This window comes from Channa argus, chromosome 1 (genome assembly GCF_033026475.1).
Source record: "Channa argus isolate prfri chromosome 1, Channa argus male v1.0, whole genome shotgun sequence".
Classification (NCBI taxonomy): Eukaryota; Metazoa; Chordata; class Actinopteri; order Anabantiformes; family Channidae; genus Channa; species Channa argus.
Genome location: NC_090197.1, coordinates 23340960 through 23362290, shown reverse-complemented (window position 1 = coordinate 23362290; position 21331 = coordinate 23340960). Strand labels below are relative to the sequence as shown.

The window sequence follows — 21331 nt, the reverse complement described above, 5'->3', positions numbered from 1 at the left end:
AGTCATTAGTCTCTTTAAGCAACACAGAGCCCAAACACCATTTACTTTTATTGAAAGTTGAAAAAAATCAGCTCTCCTAAATAGAAGGGATACAATAGGATAGAATTGTATGTTGTACAGCTTGTAAATTCCTTTCAGACAAATTAATGTTAAATAATGTTGGATTAATGAATTGCCTTGACTTGACAATTTGTTTATATATTGTACAATAATAAAAAAAAAACCCATCTAATTTAATATTTGTTTTATATTACCAACATGAATGCCCCACTCAACTATCTGTATTTACATTCCATATGTACAGTAAGTTTTTTTTATTTTTTTATTGTAGTTTTGCTTCAAACTGGTCTGTTTGATTTTTAATAATCAGCATTTCTAGTTCAAATGGATGAGATATGCTAAGTGTGTCATTGTAAGTATAGAAACTATGGAATTATGGAAAACTGACATTAAATCTTGCCCAGACTCCCTGTTTAATATTTGATCAGTCATTTTTAAATATATATTGAGTCAGACTTTTGCAAAAGTAGTAAATCTTATTTAGGTTATCTGCTTGTGTTTAGACGGTATGTACCACATGGGAATTTTGGCTTCCAGTGTTAAATAAAAACCATTGTTGCAAATCCAAAACTCATAAACTTTGAACCTTGAACCTAAACATATTTTTTGAAATTAATTTTACTTGTTTCGCATACTGCTTGATTTATACCTGTGCTGTTTTCATCTCCTAATACATGCGCTTTAGCCAGTAGATAACTTAAAAACTTTGCCTTTGTCTACCCCGTTTTCATCCTCATCCATTCTTTCTCTTTTCATTGTTTTATTATCTTGTCCCAGATTCCATTTTCTGTATCTTTACCTCCATTTGAATTCCTCTCTGTCTCTTTTATTCCTATTCTTTTTGTCTATCTTTGCTGCTTTTTCCATTTCTTCACTTTTTCACTCTTTCTGCAGCACCATAGGAAAATAGTTTTGTTTTTTTTCTCCTCTCTTCATCTACTTAAAAATGTTCTCTAGTTTATGCTTTCTTTGCTTTTACCCACTTTCACTGACTGTCCACAGCCCAGTTTCCTTTGTAAAATAAGCCCAGACTAGAGCTGAAATAAATTATTCATTTACAAATAGATAAATGTAAATAGGTAAACTGGAATACATTTTCCTGCTTGGCTTTGTCTTATAATTGTCTGATAATTTATATTTTAAAGATATATTTTGCCACACAATTTTTTTCCTATCAATATGCTCCAAAACTCTCCCCCAAAACAGTGCCTCAGTCTTTCTCCCCTAAACATTGCCTCACACACTGAGCACACAGACCAAAGAACTTCCTCCAAACACGACCTCACTAAAATATATACACCTCAATGGCACTGGAGATTTATTGTACAAGGACTGTTAGCTTCAAGTAGCACTAATGCAGCTTCTCAGCTCCAGTTGCCATTGTAACAAGGTAATCAATGTTATTAATTTCTTTCAGTGGTCATAATGTTATGGTTGACTGGTACTGTATATATTAACAATATACCTCCCCTCCCTCAAATCACCCACCCACATTTGAACATTTCCTTTTTATTCCTACTACAACAGCGCTGATGATACAGTGTATATTAATCATATATATGCTGTATAAAAGTAAGAAATTGAGACTTTATTGAATTTTCCTTTTCTACTAATTCATTGTCAGAGACTGGTTAGTGCTCGTAGCTAATCATATGGCTCTTCTCATTCCCTTTAAAAACACAGATTCCTAACTGTGACCTGGTGCTCGTTTGGCTAGCCGTTGAGATGTACTGTACACAGCAGCTTCTCCCGAGAGGAAGCTTACTGTATATTCTCATACGGAGGTTCAGTCACCAGTGTAATAGCCATCACAGATGGTCTGTTTTTAATTCAGCCTTTACAGTTTGTTTAAACTGATAATTCCCATCATAGCCTTGTTTATGATCCACAAAGTGTGGATTTTATTGTGGTTATTATAGTACTGTGAAATTGAGCCTTAAACAAGCAGAAGTCATTCCACTCACCTATTATGCGTGGTTTGATCTAGTGCAGTCGAAAAGAGTGCCTCTGTGGGCGTTCATTAATAAGAGCATAGATAAAGTTGGAAAAAGGAATAGGATGTTTTTTGAGTTTTTATTTCATGAAACAGTTGTATTTAGTGCAGAATATTAGAATGCAATTATTTGTTGTGAGTTTCACAACTGCACAGAAGCAGACATATATTTGTATTCATATAGCAACAGTGTGTTACTTAATCAAGGTAACTGGTGAATATGATGTCTGTAATCAGGCTTTGACAATGCCTGTCATTCTAATTACCGACCACTATCAGTTAATCAGTTAGAGGGAGACTCCTCCATATAAACCAGCTGTTGTACAAGACAGATGAACAGGCTTTAGTATGTGTCTTCAGTCTCTCTTATTGGCATCACTGCTTTTTAAAATTACAATAAAACTACAATTAGACATTTACTGGTCAATCAGTGTCAAAATAAAACAGTCAAGCCAAACAATAATAAACATTTTTTGTGGTTTCAAGATTTGTATGCTTACACCTTTATCAATAACAAAACTACCACGGAACTCATGTGTTGTTTTCTGTGATCCCTGTTTACCTGCTCTGGGTTCTGGGGTTAAAATTCAGTTCATCTTTTGACCAAAATTACAACTGCATGGTCCGTGAAACTTCCCTGTTGTACTCCTCCTCCCCCCACGGTCCATACTTCACTAGTCAGTGAAGTATGGAATGGGTGCAGGCAAAGAAAAAGGCGCCATACCTTAGCAAAGTACAGTTTAAGAAAGATGGAGCTGTTCTATTTCTTTCTGTCCCTCATTTTCTCTTTAAAACTCTTTCTGCCAGCCTATTTGCTAAAGGCTACTAGCAAGATAGTGACATTTACTTGTCAGCCATATTAGTTGTCATGCTACTGGCTTGGTCATTGGAAGTTAACTGAAGTTAACTAAATCAAGTTTCCTCAAGGTACCCTGTCCTGCTTGTAATGCAACTGTCGTATTGACTGTTCTGATTGACTCTTCAGTCAATTAACTGGAAGATACCAATTCCCTACCCCCTCCACCCTAATCTAGGAGGATGGAGGGGGTAAGAATAGGAAAACAAGCAGGACAGGGTACCTTGAGGATCCGGGTTGAGAACCCCTGGAGTAACAAATAGTTCTATGTAGGTTTGTGAGGAGACTCTTTTTCTATTTATTTATTTTCTGCCACATTGTGTTACAACACAGTGGGCTAATATGAAATTATATAGTGTCACCCAGCTATTGTGGAAAGTCAAGACAATCAAAACTGTAAGCAATCAGCCAGTTAGTGGTGTCTGTGCATCCACTTTCACCAAAATGAAACTTTCAGTGCCAAAAATGAGCACAGATGTCATCATCTCCCCCGAAAAAACTGATTGTCTGTACCATTTACCATTTCATCAGATGCCCTTCTGACAGCTGATTCCCTTTCTCACTATTTCTTAGTTCTTGTCCTTTACTGTCTTTCTTCTGTTCTGCCTTCCTCTTTTGTTTTTCAGTGGCATCTTTCACATCTTTTGTTTGTCTTTTATTGTTTCCTACTATTTAATATTGCTCTCTTTTCCCCAGTGCAATATTTTGCCTATAAAGCATCTTCTTCCTCTTGTGTACAGTTCAGATCATACTTTTCCCATTATGGTATTGGTTTCTCATATGTACATTTCCCTTGGGAATTTCTTTGCTAAAATGTTTTGATACCTTAATAAATAAAGACAGACCTTTAATGTAACATTTCTTGTGATGTTTTCTGGCACAGTTCAATAGCCATCTTCTTTTGGCATGCAGAGAACTGTCCTCTGGGAGGTTAGGCCATATGCTAGGTGGCAGATCTTTTAAAGAAAGTGATGGAGAACCAGGATGTGTGAAATACCCAGTGATACATACTTTATAGGGAGCTGTTAACATCACTTAGCATTGTGTTGCCCTGGAAAACTGCATTGCTCTGTTGGGGGAAATTAACTGATGCTCTGGTCTGTTTTTTTTATGAAAGAGTGTCCTGTGTAACATCCATAGCTTAGTGAGCAATTGCAATACATTATTGCTCCTATATGAAAGAAAATCTCTCGTGTGCTTCTGTCTACAGCTGATGGATGTAACTGCAAACAGTTTTTAGACAGAAATGTTGATCTTGTTTGTGAATTTAATTTTTAAATAATTAAATGATGCAAAGTCTACAGTCACATCAAAAATCTATTGACTTCCATTGATGCAGTATTCAGGCAACATTATCAGAGGCTATTATAAATAAAACAAATACACAAACAAAACTAAAACTGCAATATCTGCATGGGTAGATTTCTACACATTTTTCCTTATCATTCAATAATCTCTCTAGCTCTATCTATACATGTAGACATAGAGGAGAGTTGCTGTTCTTTGGCTGGCAGGGCTCTAAATTCAATCAGTCTAAATAAAGTGGATACATTTTGTGTGCAAGGAATATGTCACGTTTTTGTGCCGGTGTATTCCCTGCAAAATCAGCACTTATTGATCACAGATTTTCCGTATTGACTGAGCTGTGGACCTTGCTTTATTGATTTACCCAGGGCGTGTGCCTTTTTTACTGCCCACAACCTTACAATAAACATGTCTCTGGTCCCAACTAATGCCCAGGCAGTGTCACACCCCTTTCTATAGATAGAGCAATATGTTTTTTATTGTAAAGCAACAGATGATCTGGCTTTGGTCTGACATAGCGTGGATTTTGTATCTACGTCTTTTTGTTGTCTTCCTCATGTTGATTTGGCATGAGTTTTTACACTGGATGCCCTTCCTGCCAACCCTCCCAACCCTTCCGGCACCAAGGTGGGCCTTGGTGGCTGGACCACTGCGAACCTGCAACCTTCTGCATCCCAACCCAATGCTCTACCACTAAGCCACCAGGCCCCCTGAACAGAGCCCTCTTTAGATCAGTACTTGCAAAATGCTGACCTCATGGTTTATTTGTCAGTGTAGTAGAGTCCTGAAATAGACAGTGACATTCATTAACTTGCTTTCCCCATTGGCATACAAGCAGCTGTAATAAAGAGCATCTCCTGGGTTCATATATCACAGTGGTTATAGTATTAAAGCAATCTCTACCCCACATACAACATGACAACTTCCATGGATGCACACAGATACATACATACAAAACATACAAAAGCAGTACATGCAGTCATATTTTGGGCTAATGAAGTGAGTTCATTCATAAGGCACAAGTATTATGTCATTGATGAATGACTTTCAGCAGTAAATATATATGTTCAGGTTGAAACAAAGAGGCGTAGCTTTGTTCCCTCCCCACCTCAAACTACACTTAAAGATACATTTAAAAATTCACAGACTGAGATGGAAATAAAAACTTTGAAACCTTATTGGTGGTTTTGAATAATTTATTAAGCTTAGATGTTGATTTTGTAGTATCTCACCAGAATACTTATCAAAATGATTCAGTGGTATGATTCAGTCTACTCTAGTTCATAGCATAATATTAAGCTTTTGTCTACAGCAGCAGTACAGCAACGGATCTTAAATGAAGTTGTCCATCACTGTTCAATGACTTTTCAGGCTCATGCTGTTGTCTTCTATCTCCAAACTCTTTGAATCAGAAGGTGAAAAATCCAGTTTGTCTGTGGCTATACCTGTGAATCTGTTCTTTCTGTTTATCTTGGGTACTTAGTGCATGAGCAATGAGCCTGTGTTTCCTAACTGGGTGGTCTGATTGATCACCTCAGTTAAACGCCCTAGCCTATAAATCAGTACCTCGCCCCACTCAGCCCGTTTATCACATCTGCCACCAAAGACAACAAGACAATTAAAGAAACATGGGTAGGCCTTCAGAAATGTGGTCTTTTAATTGCCTCAGCAGTTTATTAGGTTCTTGGGAAAGCTCAACATAAGCTTCCATTAACCCTGAGATTTAAAAGGCAACAAGCTAGGTGGGAGAGGGGTTTAATTTGACCTGGACGGAAGATGTGCTGCATTTGATTTGACAAAAGATGCCTTTTACATCTGGTAGAATTTTAATTTAATTTATCAAAAAGGTCAACAGGGCAGGTCAGCATGAAAGACAAAAATATTTTAAGTTTTACAGGTAATATTGCAATTGTAAAACATTAGTGGCACTGTAAGTGACACTATTGCATTGCATTATGTTATCAGTGTGCAAGGATGTATGCTGTATTCCTGTGGGCTCCTCAAATCATAAGATTATGTCGAGTTTCACAACCTTTTAACCACTACTGCCTATGAATATATTTAGTTTTGTCACATTAGTCTCACCTCCAAAGAGGTTAATGTAACAGCATACAGACTCCTTCTGTTTTGTGTTTTCAGATATCCATTCCTTTCATCCATCATTACCAGGGGGATAAAAACACCTAGTAAGGGTTAAAATTAACACTTAGAAAACACAGCATCATCTTTCTTTGTCTTGATCTAAATCACAAATTGGCCCTCCTTATGATCTGCATGAGAAAAGCAGGCCTGGGATGATGTGGAGATGGCCTGCTCCATCAGGCCTGTGGGCCTGATAAAAGCACCCCACCACCTTTGATGTTATGACAAGAACTGATGAGTACTTCACACCATGTCTTCTCTTGATCTCTTGGACTCTGTGTGCATGGCTGTGTATTTTTAGAAGGTAATTGTAACCTCATGCATAAGGTATAAACTCTCAAACTCATGATGCATAGCTTATATGGGCACATAAAGGTTTACCCTATTGAACAGGCTTTTGTGAGCTCAGAGCTGTGTGTTAGAATAAGTATGTTCAAACCAAAACTCATGATTTTAGTGTGTATGTTCTGGTTCGAAGTTTTGTGTGAATTTTCATGAATTCATTTGTGTACGTCTTTCCACAGTACCCGCCAGTGTCATCTACTGCTTGATATCTTCAACCCAACTGAGCATGAGCTTACTGTCAGTGCCAAAAACAACCAAGACCTAGTTCTTCATGCCAGCGAGTGCCAGAGGTGAGTTACTTCTTTATTAATGTTAAGCAAAAAAGTTAAACTTTTGCTGATTTCACCACTACAAGTATAAATTCTACCTGGCCATGTCATACCCCGTCTTTCGTCCTCTGTATTTCTTGTTTTGTCCCTATTTCACACTATCAAAAAAAGGCAAACAATATCTAAATAGCTTAAATCATCACACAGTAATACAGAATGATATATACAATTCAGGTTTTCTAGCAAAATGTGCTGCAATCCAGATGACGTCCTTTCCAGGAAAAGTCATGCTTATTTCAGCAACACAATGCCAAATCACATTCTGCACATATTACATCATGGCTCAGTAGTAAAAGAGTTCTGGTTTTGAACTGGCCTGCTTGCAGTTGAGACATGTTGCCTACTAAAAACATCTGACGCTGTGTGAATATAAAGCATGAATGCAGGGAAAACCAAGTAACTTTTTAAAATGAAAGCAGTTGATTACCAGATGATTATGGATATTTATTAAATGAGGAGCTGATGCAACACAGGGACTCATGCTCACATTCCAACAGTTTAGATACTTGTTGCTGGTATCAATTCTAAAATGAGCAAGTTATTTAAAAGTCATTAAAATGTTTGAGTTTATACATATTGATATGTTGTCTTTGAACTATTCATATTCAAATAGCTTTCTAATTATTTGCATATCCATTTATTCTTTTTGTATTTAAATTTTACATTAGCATTTATTACAGCATAGAAATGGCATACATACATACACACACACACACACACACACACACATATATATGTCCCAAACATTTTTCATGATGGAGTTTTCTACTTCTTTTTCACTTTCACTGGTGTCAGACTGTAAACACTCGCTGGGTTTTTTTTCTTCTGTGTTCGGGGGCATGATCCTAAATTTGTTTTAGGACAATACAAGTTGTTAATGTTTTGGTCCAAAACGAGTTGTTCCTTGAAGTGCCTCTTCAGCTTTTCATTTCCTTTGAGATTAGTGACATACCTCCACACATGCACATACATAAACACACATATTCTCATAATTTCTGTAGATTCCTCTCTCTTCATTCAGCTTTGCAGTTTCACTGGAAATTGGCAAATTTTGATTCCTGTCAGCACCGTCTCTCCAGTGCATGCTTGGCCACAAGTAGAGGTACACTGTTGGTGACTCATATGCCACAAGGGTGGAATGTTATTATTGAGGGGAATTAGGGGGTGGAAGTGATCTTTTCAGACTCAGCCAAACACATCATCCCTCGGCTCACTCCAAATAATCTTTCCTGTTCAAAAATGAGCTGTTAAAATCAACATGCTTACCTAACTGTAATTGTCCACAGTAATGATTCAGAGGAATGCTTCAGAAGCCCCCAAAAAGCTGCATTTGAAGATGCTGTTTTATATGCCCCTGTGTGTTATGGATTACCTTGGTACAAGAATTTGAACATTGCCAAAGTGGGACAACAAACTAAAAGAATGTACTTTTCCCAAAAACAATTTTTACTGCAGAAACCGTTTTGGTCATCACACACCTTGCACTGTTTGTAGTATTGGGTTTTGATTAATAGTTCCTTTTGTTGTTGTCGTAATGGACCTTCCGGCATCAGTTCAGTGACTAATGGGTACATCTCTTCTTGTACTGAATTGCTTCTTGTGTTAAACTCATTATTATCACTTGCTGTATGGTGTAGTTAAATTGTAACTTGTTGTATACGTAGACTTGTTCCCAGCATACTGTTTTGTATGCTATAGACATTGCACAGACAATATAATACTGAATAATAAACTGAGAGCAGATTTTTCCTGCTGTATACATTGTACTGCCAGGTCAGGCATTGATTTAGTTTGAGTGATATCTTACCCAATGTGGAATCACAGCATAGAATTGCCCTCCTATTTTCACCCTGCTGTTTTTGTGCTGTGCTGCTTCTTATGAATGTGTTTTTTGTTTAGTTTTTTTTTTCCGCATTCTTCTTTTTAAATAGCAATACCTAACATAAATGCATGTCTCGAGTAAGGCACAACTGCAATTTGTGCTGCAATTTGGCCATATTCAGCACAACCTTTAAGAAGATTTTCATTTCAAGGTCCCCTGCTGGTAATCCATTTGCCACCTATAGTTCTAGCTCTGTAATAGCAAGCCCTATTATAACTTTGCCAGGCTCCCAGAGCTATAGAAATGTATACTGTATGTAGATGCATGTAGAAGCATGTAATATACTGTATATAACACATTATACTCGCTTATTCAACAGTGTGTTTCTTTTAAAAACAAAATACAAAGAAAACCTTTTTTAATTATCCAGGGACAGTAGTGGAATTTATTTAAAAACTATTACAATACTTAATTTTTTTGACATACTTGTGCTTTGGATGTGTATTTTCATTCTATTTAACTTGTATTTTTAGCCTTCTACATATTAGAGGTACAATTACCTTTACATTTGACAGCAACTTAAGGGGGTCTTTGAATGCAGGACTTACTTTTTAATGAGACATCTTATCACTTTTATATATTCCCCAATTTAACAAGAATCACTCTATCAGCTTTCCACTTATCACTGATACAGTCCTAAAGTCAATGTTATGAAATACATGCAGTAAGTACTTGTCATGTGAAAAGACGTACATTGGAAAGTTGTCATACATTTACATACACTTATCGCAAACAGGAATTTTATGGTAATGTTTTTACATGATTCCACAGAAAATTTCTTTACTTTTTTCTTAGACAACAATTGTTCAACATACATCTTAAATGAAATAAAACCCCAAATTTGGTGAACAGTTAACTCTCAAAATTACCTTAAAAAATAAACCCCTGGTCATTGTGGCCAAACAGCTCAATCTTGCTCTCATCTAACTCTAACACGTCTCCAAAAGACTTTCTTTGTCCAGGTGGTTGGCTTGAGAATTCATTCAAACTTTAAAGTGTTAATTTTGGAGCCTTCTTTCTTGTAGAACAACCTTTTAGTCCATGGCCTTAAAACACACTTGACCGTGACATTGGTGTTCCAGCAGCTGCCACGTTATCACAAACCTGTGACATGTTAGTTCAGGGGTTGCTCTGACATCTCAACCTATTTCCTATCAGCTTATGGATACAAATTGAATCTCCTTCCTGTGTCATCTTGTAGTCTCCTCTTTGCACAATTGCCGGTTTTTAAAGGATGACTTTACCTGCTGTTCATGTCATATACCTTATTTTCCCTAATGATGAATATACTGTACTACAAGCTTTTAAATAATCTTTTCACAGGGGTGATGTCAGGTTGTTTTTGTCTTCATGGTGTAGATTGTGCCCACAATGTTGGCTCACTATTAATTGGAGCTTTCAGACATAGTAGTTTTTACAGTACAATCCTTTAAACACATTCACTGCACCTAGGCTATCTCCATGTAACTATTTTCATGCAACCATTTATTTATTAGTTTTCTATTTCTATTAAGTGGGGTTCATTTGTATGGGTTTTCTTTTAATTGAACTTCCAAGGGGGTTGTTTTTTTTCTATACGCACTGGAAGTGACCTTGGGCTTACCAAATTAACTTTAAGTTCTATTAAATTCATTAAATTTAATGCTTCTTGTCTAGAAACTGACACAATGACACAATGTGCCTATAAGACAAAAAATGTCAAGTCTGGTAACAACTGCTGATGTGTATATATAGACTTGGAAGGCTTTTTCTCCCTTTGACTGACAGTCCTTGTAGACACATCTGTTGCGTTGATGGCAATCAGCTCTTTCATCTAGTGGAGAATTCTCTTGAAGCCGAGCAGACACATAGAGTAAGAAATTATTATCAGAAGATTAGTTCAGATTCAGAATATTGATTCTTTTCACATGATACAGTATCTGTGTATGTACCACTGTGAGACTGAGAACAGTGAAAACTGTTTCAGGCATACCCAGCTCAGCCTTGGCAGCATGTTGATTATTAGGTTTGGCTTATGCCCAATGCAAGCACACATTATTCAGAGCAGGGTAGGATTTTGCATATAACGAGGAACAGGGCCACCGACTCGTACATCTCCGTCTGCTGAACCATATTGTCCTTGTCTTTCCAACACATTCTTTCTCGACATCAGATGGCCCTGTCATTTTAGATTTCTTTCTTGTTTTATGATAAATGAGGTGTCAGGCCCAAGATATTTTCTAGAGTCTTCATCCAGGATGGGTGAAGCTACGACTTTAATCCGACACTTGCAAAAATTACTCTGTCTGTCATTCACACTCTCCTATTACAACAAACAAATTTTAATTGTCTCCACTGAACCTTTTTCATGAATCCACAGATAGAAAAGGTAGAAAAAGCTTTAAGGCATGGAAGAACGCATCACAACTTCAGCCACAGAGTTAATAGTTTCTAAGCCTTGTGAGGGATACACAAGGAGAGCAATAAGGAATTGTTTCCTTCTGTAACAACCACTTTGAGTAGTTTTAACTAGTGACAGAATATAACATAGATTTATTGAATTCTGCTACTGGAAAATAAAATTTTTAAAAGTTGTTTTTAAGAAGTAAGTTTAAGACTGTGTATTCTCCCCATGTGAAGGTGACTGAAAGAAAGGGGGAAGCAGGGTGAGAGTGCTGCTTTCATCTTCTCATATCATTCACAGACATGTCTTTTACAAGGTCTTTATCCCATTGATGGTGTCCTTAAAGGAGACTAAAAAAAGGGAAGTACCTCAGAATGTGGATGGTCACTTTGATGTTTAGAAGCCCGACAAGGTTCCCAAAGACCACCGTGACACCACAGTGTTCATCAGACTTTAATTTTTCCATTTTGTTTTGAGTTGAACAGAAGACAGAGAAGAAAACATGTCGAAAATATGCACTTTTAATAAATTAGATCTTGCAGATTTTTCCACAGTATGGAATTTTAAAATTTGACAGACTCCCATTATGAGCGGTTTGCTTTGAGAAATTGTTTCAATTTTATTATAACATTGGACTATTAATCATTAAAAATACCAAGTAAATACTGGTTTTCTGTGATAACAGTATTAATTATGTGGCTGATAAATGCCATAACAGTCAACACCTCCCTATTCACTACTTTGGTCCTTAAGTGAAAAATATCATACAATGTTGCATAGATTGTTGTGCAATTTTGCAAAAACGTTGATAATCTGTTAACCATTAATCCAAATTAGATGCAGAATGCAGTTTTTTCCTGTAGTGCCACAGGATTGACATTAGTGGATTTGATTGAAGGTTCTCCACATTAAATTGCCTTAGGATGATGTGACATCAGACATTGTATCCAGTGTCTCCATCAGGCGAAAGCTTCAGTTCATCCAAAACTTTGATCAGTGACCAGATGTCTGCAAAACTGATGACCTTCCCACTGGCCTGAGCTGTACTTTGTGTTTTGTGCTAATTAGCAAATTGAGCTGCGAAAGCAGCTGCTCAAGTGGACCAGATAACTTAGGAATGCACAAGTAGTCTTGTAAAATCACAGCAGCTTTTAATGTTTAAAGGAGAATCAAATGAAGGTGTTGTTCTTCAAGTATTTTGGCGCTTTAGTTCAGGACATACTGACAACCTATTCAGTTGAATCTTTTTTGCTTTTTAAACAAACATAGCTTCTCTTTTAAAGGTAGACAAAGGATGGTATCAGCTACATTTGTAGCAATTATAGGTGAACTTAAAGATATGATAGATTTTGGAAATTTTGAAATTTTCAGAAATGCTACTGTTTTTAATATCTGATTGGTGTATTATATTTAATTGAAAAGTCACTGAGTCATTGTTATCGTGTTTTACATAGGGCTGTAAAACCTTACATACGCTGAATAATAATCTTAAGTAATTGCATACAACACTTTGCTGTGAAAGTATTTAAAAAAAATTCAACTTCTAGTTTAATGTAAGCTTTTTTCTGTTGCATTGCTGGTCTTCTTTTGTGTGTCTCACAAGCCTATGTTCTGACTGGCTTGTTTTCCATTAACGGTGAATGAAAGCTGGAGCAGGCCCAGGGATTTACAAGAAAAATGAATAGAACCAACCTAAAGTATCTTGCATTCTGGTAATACTTCAAAGGCCCAGTGCAGTATCGGACACAGATATAATTATCTTGCATTTGTTACACAATATTAATGAGGAGATAGACAGGAAATGTGGGAGAAGAGAGAGGGTAAGACATGTAGCAAAGTTCCCCAGCCGGGCTTGAGCCAGGGATGTCGGGAGTTACGTTGCATACCCTGTAACCATTCACCTACCATGCTACTTAAAGTATTATTTTGTTATTAATATAATTTTGATGTATCCATCACAGAATAATGGTTAACTGATTACTTATCCCTTTTAGTGAATTTTAGCTAGGTATAAATAATGTGCAAAATTTAGTATGAGTGTAAAAAAAGTGTAAAATTTAGTATAAGTATGTATTCATTATCATCATGGTAGTATGCTTGCTTTCTTGCCAAATGACTAATTTTGCCTACAGTTATTCCTTGGTGGCTGTTTAGTTAACCACCTTGAGGTGAGGAAAATGATCACGCTTTAATGGTCACCGCTCTGCATAAACGACATGTAAATTAGCTCACTCTTCTCGTTCCCTCTATAGTCTGTCTTCTGAGGGAAAAAATAATATAATGGAAAAGGAAAAAGACAGCCCTGATCTTTATACAACTGAATCTTTTATCTAATGAGCGAATTATGCTGAGATGGTGCAAATTTAAAAAATTGTTATTGGTATGAATTAAAATTACAAATTGTTGCTCAGGGCATCTGGCTGAAAATGTCATTTCCCTAAAACAAGTTTGTAAACATTGTAATTACGGGGGCATGGCTGGAAGTCAGTCAAATAATTTTGTGGGTGATTCTTTTGTATACGTTATATGGGTTTTATGCAAATGTTTGAATAGTATCTAATCACCAGAATTGAAGGGCAGAGACCTCGAGGCACTTGTCTCACGCTGTTGTATAAATAAAACCAGTTGGAGAACATCCTCGATCACCTCCTTCAGATATCCTCTCTCTCAGCCCAACACTTGCTCTACACATTTCTATCTTTTATTAAATTAATGGTAATGCACCACTGCTTTTGTCCTCACTCACATTTTTTATTCATTTTTGTGTTGCTAACTTTTTATAGCATTTAAAAAATTGATAGCTACATAAAAAGTTATTAAGATTAATTTTTTTCAGCAAGTAAATAATATTAGAGGAAGAATGAAGTCCGGAAATATAAGAAAAACACTGCAATAAAATCAAGTAGAAAGAGAAATGTCACTTTGCTCTAACCTACCCTCAATGGTAATGCACATAACTTTATTTTTATTTGCCTAAGTTTTAAAATACCCATTTATTAGATTTCTTTTCCCTCTAGTATAAAATAAGTCAAGGTGTTTTGTTACTGACATGATTGAAAGGTAAATATGTTATTTATATTGTTTTTAAAGTATGGGGAGTATCAGTAGTATTTCTTTTATAGTTTACCTTATATAGAGGTTTTATAGTCTGGATGATCGGGGCATCATCAATAGTAGCTTGACATTGTTTCTGGAACACAGTCTTTTGTTTGTTTATTTCTTTGTTTGCCAGCATCAGCATCTTCATCCCAGCATTCTGCATCAACACTACAGCTGCATCTCCCAGGGGATTTAAACAAGCTTTTAGAGGTTTGCATCACAGCATCAACCCTAAGGCACTAATTACTTCACACTGCTGTCCACTATTATCAGTGCAGAGGCCAGCTCTGTAATACCCTGTAGTAAAGCATAGAGTGTGTGCTCACTGCAGCAGTTTTTTGTTTTTCACCATGCCCCCCCCACCCCCCTTCTCCATGCCTTTTGCCTGTGCCAGATCAAAGCACACAAGGGCAGACACACCTTAATGCGTGAGCTTTTTCAAACAAAGCTTGTTTCTATAGTGACCACCTTTCCCCTTCTCGCGGTACTCTTTATGGCTGTAGATGCATTATGTGAGCACATAACGCACAGTAAGTTATCCCTTCTTCAACAGTTCCAGGCAATTGTTTTTCACAACCTGCAATCCATGGAGCCTGTCCTCACTCCATGGCAATAGTGCACATGCTTATTACCTAAACAGTGTCAGGTCTAATGAAAAACAACTTATACATATGCATTTGGTCTCTGGACAGTAGTACAGAGAACAAATGCACTTTGATTTAAAATTAAAGTGCACTTTGATTTTACTTTGATTTTAAAATGAAAAAGCCTTTACATTTGAGCAAAGTCAACACTTTCAGCTTTAATTCAAGTGGTTGGACAAAAATGTGGTATGAACCATTTAGGAATTACAGCCATTTATATACATGAAAACTAATTTTTGATGGCTCATAAATAATTGAACAAACAATAAACACAAACGCAATGTTTGCTTTTAATACTTGGATGAAAATAGGTTTTGCTGTATATTTGGCTGACTTCACTCACATCTTGAGTGATTAATTTCTCAAATAGCTTGTACGGACGCCAAATTCCAAAAAAAATGTACAGTATAATTGTTCCAATATTTATGAACCTAACTGTATTTGCTCAATATAGGGCCTCTTGGGATTCAAACCACTATCATTTCGTTCTCAACATCTGCAAAATGAGTTGCTATGTATTAAAGTGATAGACCTTTTTAATTTGCATTTACTTATAGACAGTCTTGTATTGCTTGAATTCCTCCAGCCAGCTGCCTTATAGCTCTTGGTATTTGCTGCAGCCATGGTTTTAAATTAGTATTCTAATCTTCACCAAATCTATTTATTCTACTAAATATTTGTCTGACTAAAGGCCATTTCCATCTCTAGTCACCTGTAACGCTATCATTTTTAATGTTACTGTTAGTCTCTTTGCTGTCAATGAACCATTCAATTTATTTATAGTAACACATATGATATGATATGATTTACGAACCGCAATGCCTCTGGTTCAAATCCAGCAGGGGACTTAAGTTGCATGTCATTCCCTTATATCTCCCCATGCCCTGCCTTCTTTGCTGTGCTAATAATGGCAAAAAGCCCCAAAAAAGCTTCTGGGTATCAGCAGCAGAGATAAAAATAGTTCACTCTGTCAACCCATGTAATAGTCTACAAAGCCTCCGTTTTGCCATGCCCATTAGCATTCCTCAATCCTTATTCACATATTATATTGGCTTTAAGGATTAATTTCTACTGCAGCTTATCATACTGAGCGAGACATAGATGGATAGAGCACCACTGCCTTTGCAGCTGCAGCAAATAAAGGGTTACGCAGAGTCAGCCGCAGTCTAAAAATAGACTGTTGCTCTTGCCTGCCTCTGCACAAGCCTCTATGGATCTCCGCCCTTAAGCTCTTGCACGTGAGCTAAAAATAAACCTCTTTGTGAAAACATCCACACACTCTCAGTTTGCTTCACTCTCAGCTTCTCCCTGGTGACATAACACAATCACTAGCTGTTAAAAAAGATGCAGAAGGGCTCTGATAAAGTGGAACTTGCAAATGATTTGTTGTTTTGTTGCAGGCTGTGTAGGGCATAATTGTACACAGCAAGGTTACAGTCAAACACTAGAGAAAACTTACACAGATATTAGTAAAACCATAGGAGAAGAATAACATATCTCCCACCAAAAGTTACATTTATTTCTTTCAGTATACGGTAGATGTAACTATAATAGGTGTAGTATTTGACTAAAGGCAAGTGTTTTATTCCAAAGGGACATGTTTTTTTCTATTCAGAAGGTTTAATTTTTTTATTGAATAAAATTTGTTGTATGTGCACAGCTTTAACATGTGTGAACTGGCAGTTATTTGTTTTTTCAGAGTTTGTTACAGCAGAAATTAGTCAAGGCTTTGCAGTGGTCAGATGAAAGAGACCCTATACTGTATGTCCCCTAAGTGATTTCCATGTACTTTTAGTTTCAGGCAGTGCAGCATTCAATTAGAAAGGGGTCATTTCCTTATGACTGCCTCATCTTAAGTTAGTGTTATTACTGCCATTAAAAAAAAGCTTCACTGTCATTGGCTTATTGCAGGATGGAGGTAATTAGCAATATAGTGTCAGAAGTCACACCCAACAGGCAGTGTTTTAGTGCAAAAATAAAATGAAAGAGATTTTTAATTCTGGCACCTCTTATGTGCACCTAAATACATAATTGTGGCTCTATGCACATTATTTTCCCTTGTCTATTAGTTTACTGATTTTATTGCAGTACTTTTGAGTTGCTAATCAGTTTATTGCTACACGATCATTGAAAGGGTCATGGTTGTTGTGTGTGGTATGTCCGCTTTACCCTACTTGTTGCATTCCACCAGGAATGGAGTGTGTTTTATTCAGAAAAAGGCTCATCAAATCCAACCTGCAGTTTGTCTTTTCAGCCACCAGGCATCTCAAAGTGCCGTCCTCATGCCCATTCCACAGTAATGAATTCTATTGTCTGTGGATGCATTAACAACTCTAACAAATCTTGATGAAAACTAGTTTTGAATCTGATCTATCACACAGTTGTTAACCCATGATCCTTTATGTTGACCTTATCACATGATGTGATGGACATAAGATTTCCTTTAGATTATGTTTCTGTCTCTTTAATGAGGGTCGTGATGAGATTACATTACTGTTTCATACATTTTTAGTCACGCTGTCTCCTAGAAGGTTCACAAGCAACTAAACTGCAAAAATAATTTTGAAGAGAACATTTGATATTTGGATTATATATTTTTCCTCTAGTCATAAGCACAGGTCTACAGATCGCCAGATCACAAACTACACAGATTCTCAGGGTAAAAAGTCAGCGTACTGTAACAGATTTAGGGTAAATATTGTTAAATGTTACATGAATTACTTGGATTAGTTTTTATTCATCATGGAGTAATCATGTTTTACTGTGCGTGGTTCTGGTGTCAGATCAGCTGGAGCAGCTCCTCATTTCTCATCTCAGCATCAACTTTTCCATGTGTGAGATCTACGCTGCCAGTGGTGATCTCAGTGCGGGTATAGGCTCATGTTCATAGCAATTTAAAATTTTGTAATTCATTTTGAAAGAGAAGAGATATGTTTGGGAATAGTTTGCTGTTGTTTATTATAAATCCACCACAGTGTGTGCATACTGGGATCTGTAAGGTGATCTGGTTTCCCATAAAGTACAAAGCATGTGTGTCAGGTGAATTTAACTGTTTCCAACTACTGTAAAGTACCATGTATTCATCATGTCATGTCAGGATTTGTCAGTATATTTACAAGTAACCAGGTTACAGCCGTCTTTTTTGAAAATTATTTGAATTACTCAACTTGCAAATAGGAAAGCTGGTTTCTGTAATTGGATTAGGGATTTGAGAAATTTGATTTCCCCAAGTAGATTTCTCCTTTAGAATGTTGATTTCTCTCCCATGGATATGCTTAACCAGGGTTCTAATCAGCATTTTACAATGTGCCAAAAAGCTGTAGGAATTGCAAGCAGCATAGTGAAGGGCTGAATCTTGTCTGCCCTATGCGTCAGATAAAGCTGGAACTAACACAAAGTGCCCTGTTGAAGTCTAAATAAGTCAGTCTCCACTGTAAAATAGTTTTTTATTCAGACTGATTTGTACTGCTTTGTCTCTCTCACCTTTTTTTTCTTTTTTCTTCCCCTGCATCATTTTGCACTGACACAAACATAGAATTAAAAAAAACAAACTGTACAGTTAAGATGTATGATCCGTACTTAAAGAATTTGTCAGAGGTGGAAGAGAAATCAAAATGTGTCTGCTGTATGTATTTTTGATTGAGGAAAAACAAAATATCCTTTCTGAATGATATCCAGGAAGCAGTTATATGTCTTAAATATATTTGACAAAGTAAATTATTTAATAAAGTCTATTTTATAAGAGACAGGCTTGTCTAGAAGTCATCCAAGTTGGATCTTTCTTCTTGTTGATGGCTTTGTCCATCTAGATATTTGCTGAATGATAATCTTTTTGCAAGATTCATTCAAACTAGAATTTTCTTGGCATATCCATGATACTAGCATAAAGCATCACATATCTGTGTATCCCACCCCTGCTTTGCCTCTGTTCTCACTGAGGGACACTCATTGTGAGTCATCAAAATATCTAATAGATGCAGGCTAGAAAACAAACAAGCACATAAAAAGGTATAAAATCAAACCTGCTACTTGGTCAGTACAAATGTCTGCAAGCTGACACAGGGGGACAAAAAACAGACATCGTTGTCTGTATGCTATGACCATAACTCTGCAGATCTAGCTTTTGTTCGCTCAAATTAGATTAGATTATTACTTTATTAGGGATACTTACATGGTCCAGGACACCATAAACAACAAAACAATAACTACTATACAAACACACACAAAAAAAGAACAGGATAAAAAGACAGCTAACCCTTTTAAATAGATAGAAATTTGGGTGAAATCATTTCATCCATCTACTCACTCATTCTTCTTGTCAACAACCCTTGCTGACTTTTTCAGCCAGGGAAATAAAAGCTTGTCATGCTGTTGTCAGGGGCTTAAGGGTAGTTATTAGGGGCTGTTCAAAGGGGCTTGAGGGAAGTGGGTGAAATGGACAAGGAATTAGGCATTAAGATGTTCCTTGTTGGCCCTGGCTCAGCACACATGTTGTTATTAAAGGACCTATAACAGGCTAGATTAGACTCTAGATATGGCTTAATCCTTGAGAATCCAAATATAATCAATGCAAAAAGCAGCTGCTTGGAGAGTTTGGCATGCTGATGGTCCTGTCTCTTGGTAAATAGCTCTTTTAGGGGTTCCCGTGGGTTGGATGTGGTCTTTGTTGCACTTATAACTACTATAGACTATGAACTTGCTTTTACTTTAAAGTATATTGTATTGTCTTTATTTAAATTTTGCTATGCCAGACTACTGAGATCACACCAGCGGACCTTCTAGCTGTGAGGCAGCGATGCTGCCACCCTGCAAACACAAATTTCAAATATAACACAATTAGCCTTGTATTCGCATCATTGCCATTGTTAATCTCTGTACTGGAGAATCCATCATTATGTTATTCCAGCTAACAAATAAAATCCTACACGCTGCAAGACATTTTATCCATCCATTATCGTAACTGCTTATCCTGTTCAGGGTCACAGGGGGCCGAGCTGGGACCCATCCCGTTATTGGCCAAGAGGCAGTGTACACCCTAGACAGGTTGCCAGTCTATCTCAGTGCCAACACAGATACACACACAGACTTTTTTTTTTGTCCTTTCAGCTTATCCCGTGAGTTCAGGGTCACCACAGCGGATCATTGTCCGCATGTTGATTTGGCACAGTTTTTACGCCGGATGCCCTTCCTGACACAACCCTTCCCAATTGCTACCGGGCTTAGACCGGCACTGTACAGCTTGGGAGGGAAATGGGCACATAGACTAAACTATTCAAACTCACATTCACACCTATGGCTAATTTAAACTTACCAATTAACATTTACATTTAGTAATTTAGCAGACGCTTTTATCCAAAGCGACTTACAAGTGAGGTACAAGGCAGTAAAAATCAAAGTCAAAACATGCATGCGTCTTTGTACTGTGGGAGGAAACCAGAGTACACAAAGGAAACCCACGCACATGGGTAGAACATGCAAACTCCATACTAAAAGGCCACACTTCACACATAGATTCGAACTGGGGACCTTCTAGCTGTGAGGCAAAAGTTCTGATCACTCCACCACTGTGCTGCCCTGCATAACACTGTAGTAAATAAAAATTATAGAAAAACCAAATACTCTTTTCAATGCTGTTGTGTTTCCTTTGGTTTAATCCCATAGAAAACCAAACATTTCTTTTCAAATTACTTCCTATTTGATGTGTCAATTTAAATGTAGCCATCTGGGTGTTAGTAATTTGCTGTCCAAAGAAAACCAGTTGCAGGCCTTGCCAGGCTGCTTCTTCCCATTTTGGGTTCATTTGCATTGTTGGAATATGGTATTTTTAGACTTTGTATGTAATGTGTTCTTTTGAAGATGACTAAATGAAAAGCACCACCCATTTGAAGATGGGACTTAAGTTGGTGACATAAGCCCAGGTCCACTAATCTTCAAAGGGGGATGTATTTGAGTGTGGCACAGCAAGAGCAGGAGCTTTCCTTTCGTTTTTGTTTTGAAGCCCTAATTGTTATTTAATTTGGGTTCTGCTTTGTTTTAAATGCTGTGAAAGGATAAGTGCATTGCCTTTTTTGCTCCAACTCACTTTGATGTATATGCATGTCTGGAGTCATCAAGAGATTTATTTTCTTGTGTAGCATTTCACTAATAATTTACACCACTCTGTAAAAAGCCAGCACTGAAAACCTGCATGTTAGATAAAACAATTAACTATAACCTTTTAAATAACATTATGACTTAACGGCCCTCTCAACACACTAACATTGTGTCTACACAGAAAGCAAATCGGCTGTTTT

The 21331-nt window shown here is 36.9% G+C and overlaps 1 protein-coding gene across 2 annotated transcripts in view; it reads left to right on the top strand.

The window, feature by feature from the left end:
* The window catches only part of trappc9 (trafficking protein particle complex subunit 9), a 200017-nt gene that overhangs the window by 100988 nt on the left and 77698 nt on the right, over positions 1-21331 (top strand). For both annotated transcript variants that reach the window (XM_067508237.1, XM_067508228.1), the window contains one exon: positions 6881-6991. In XM_067508237.1, the coding sequence (XP_067364338.1) occupies positions 6881-6991 (111 nt within the window). The remainder of the gene's footprint in view (positions 1-6880; positions 6992-21331) is intronic.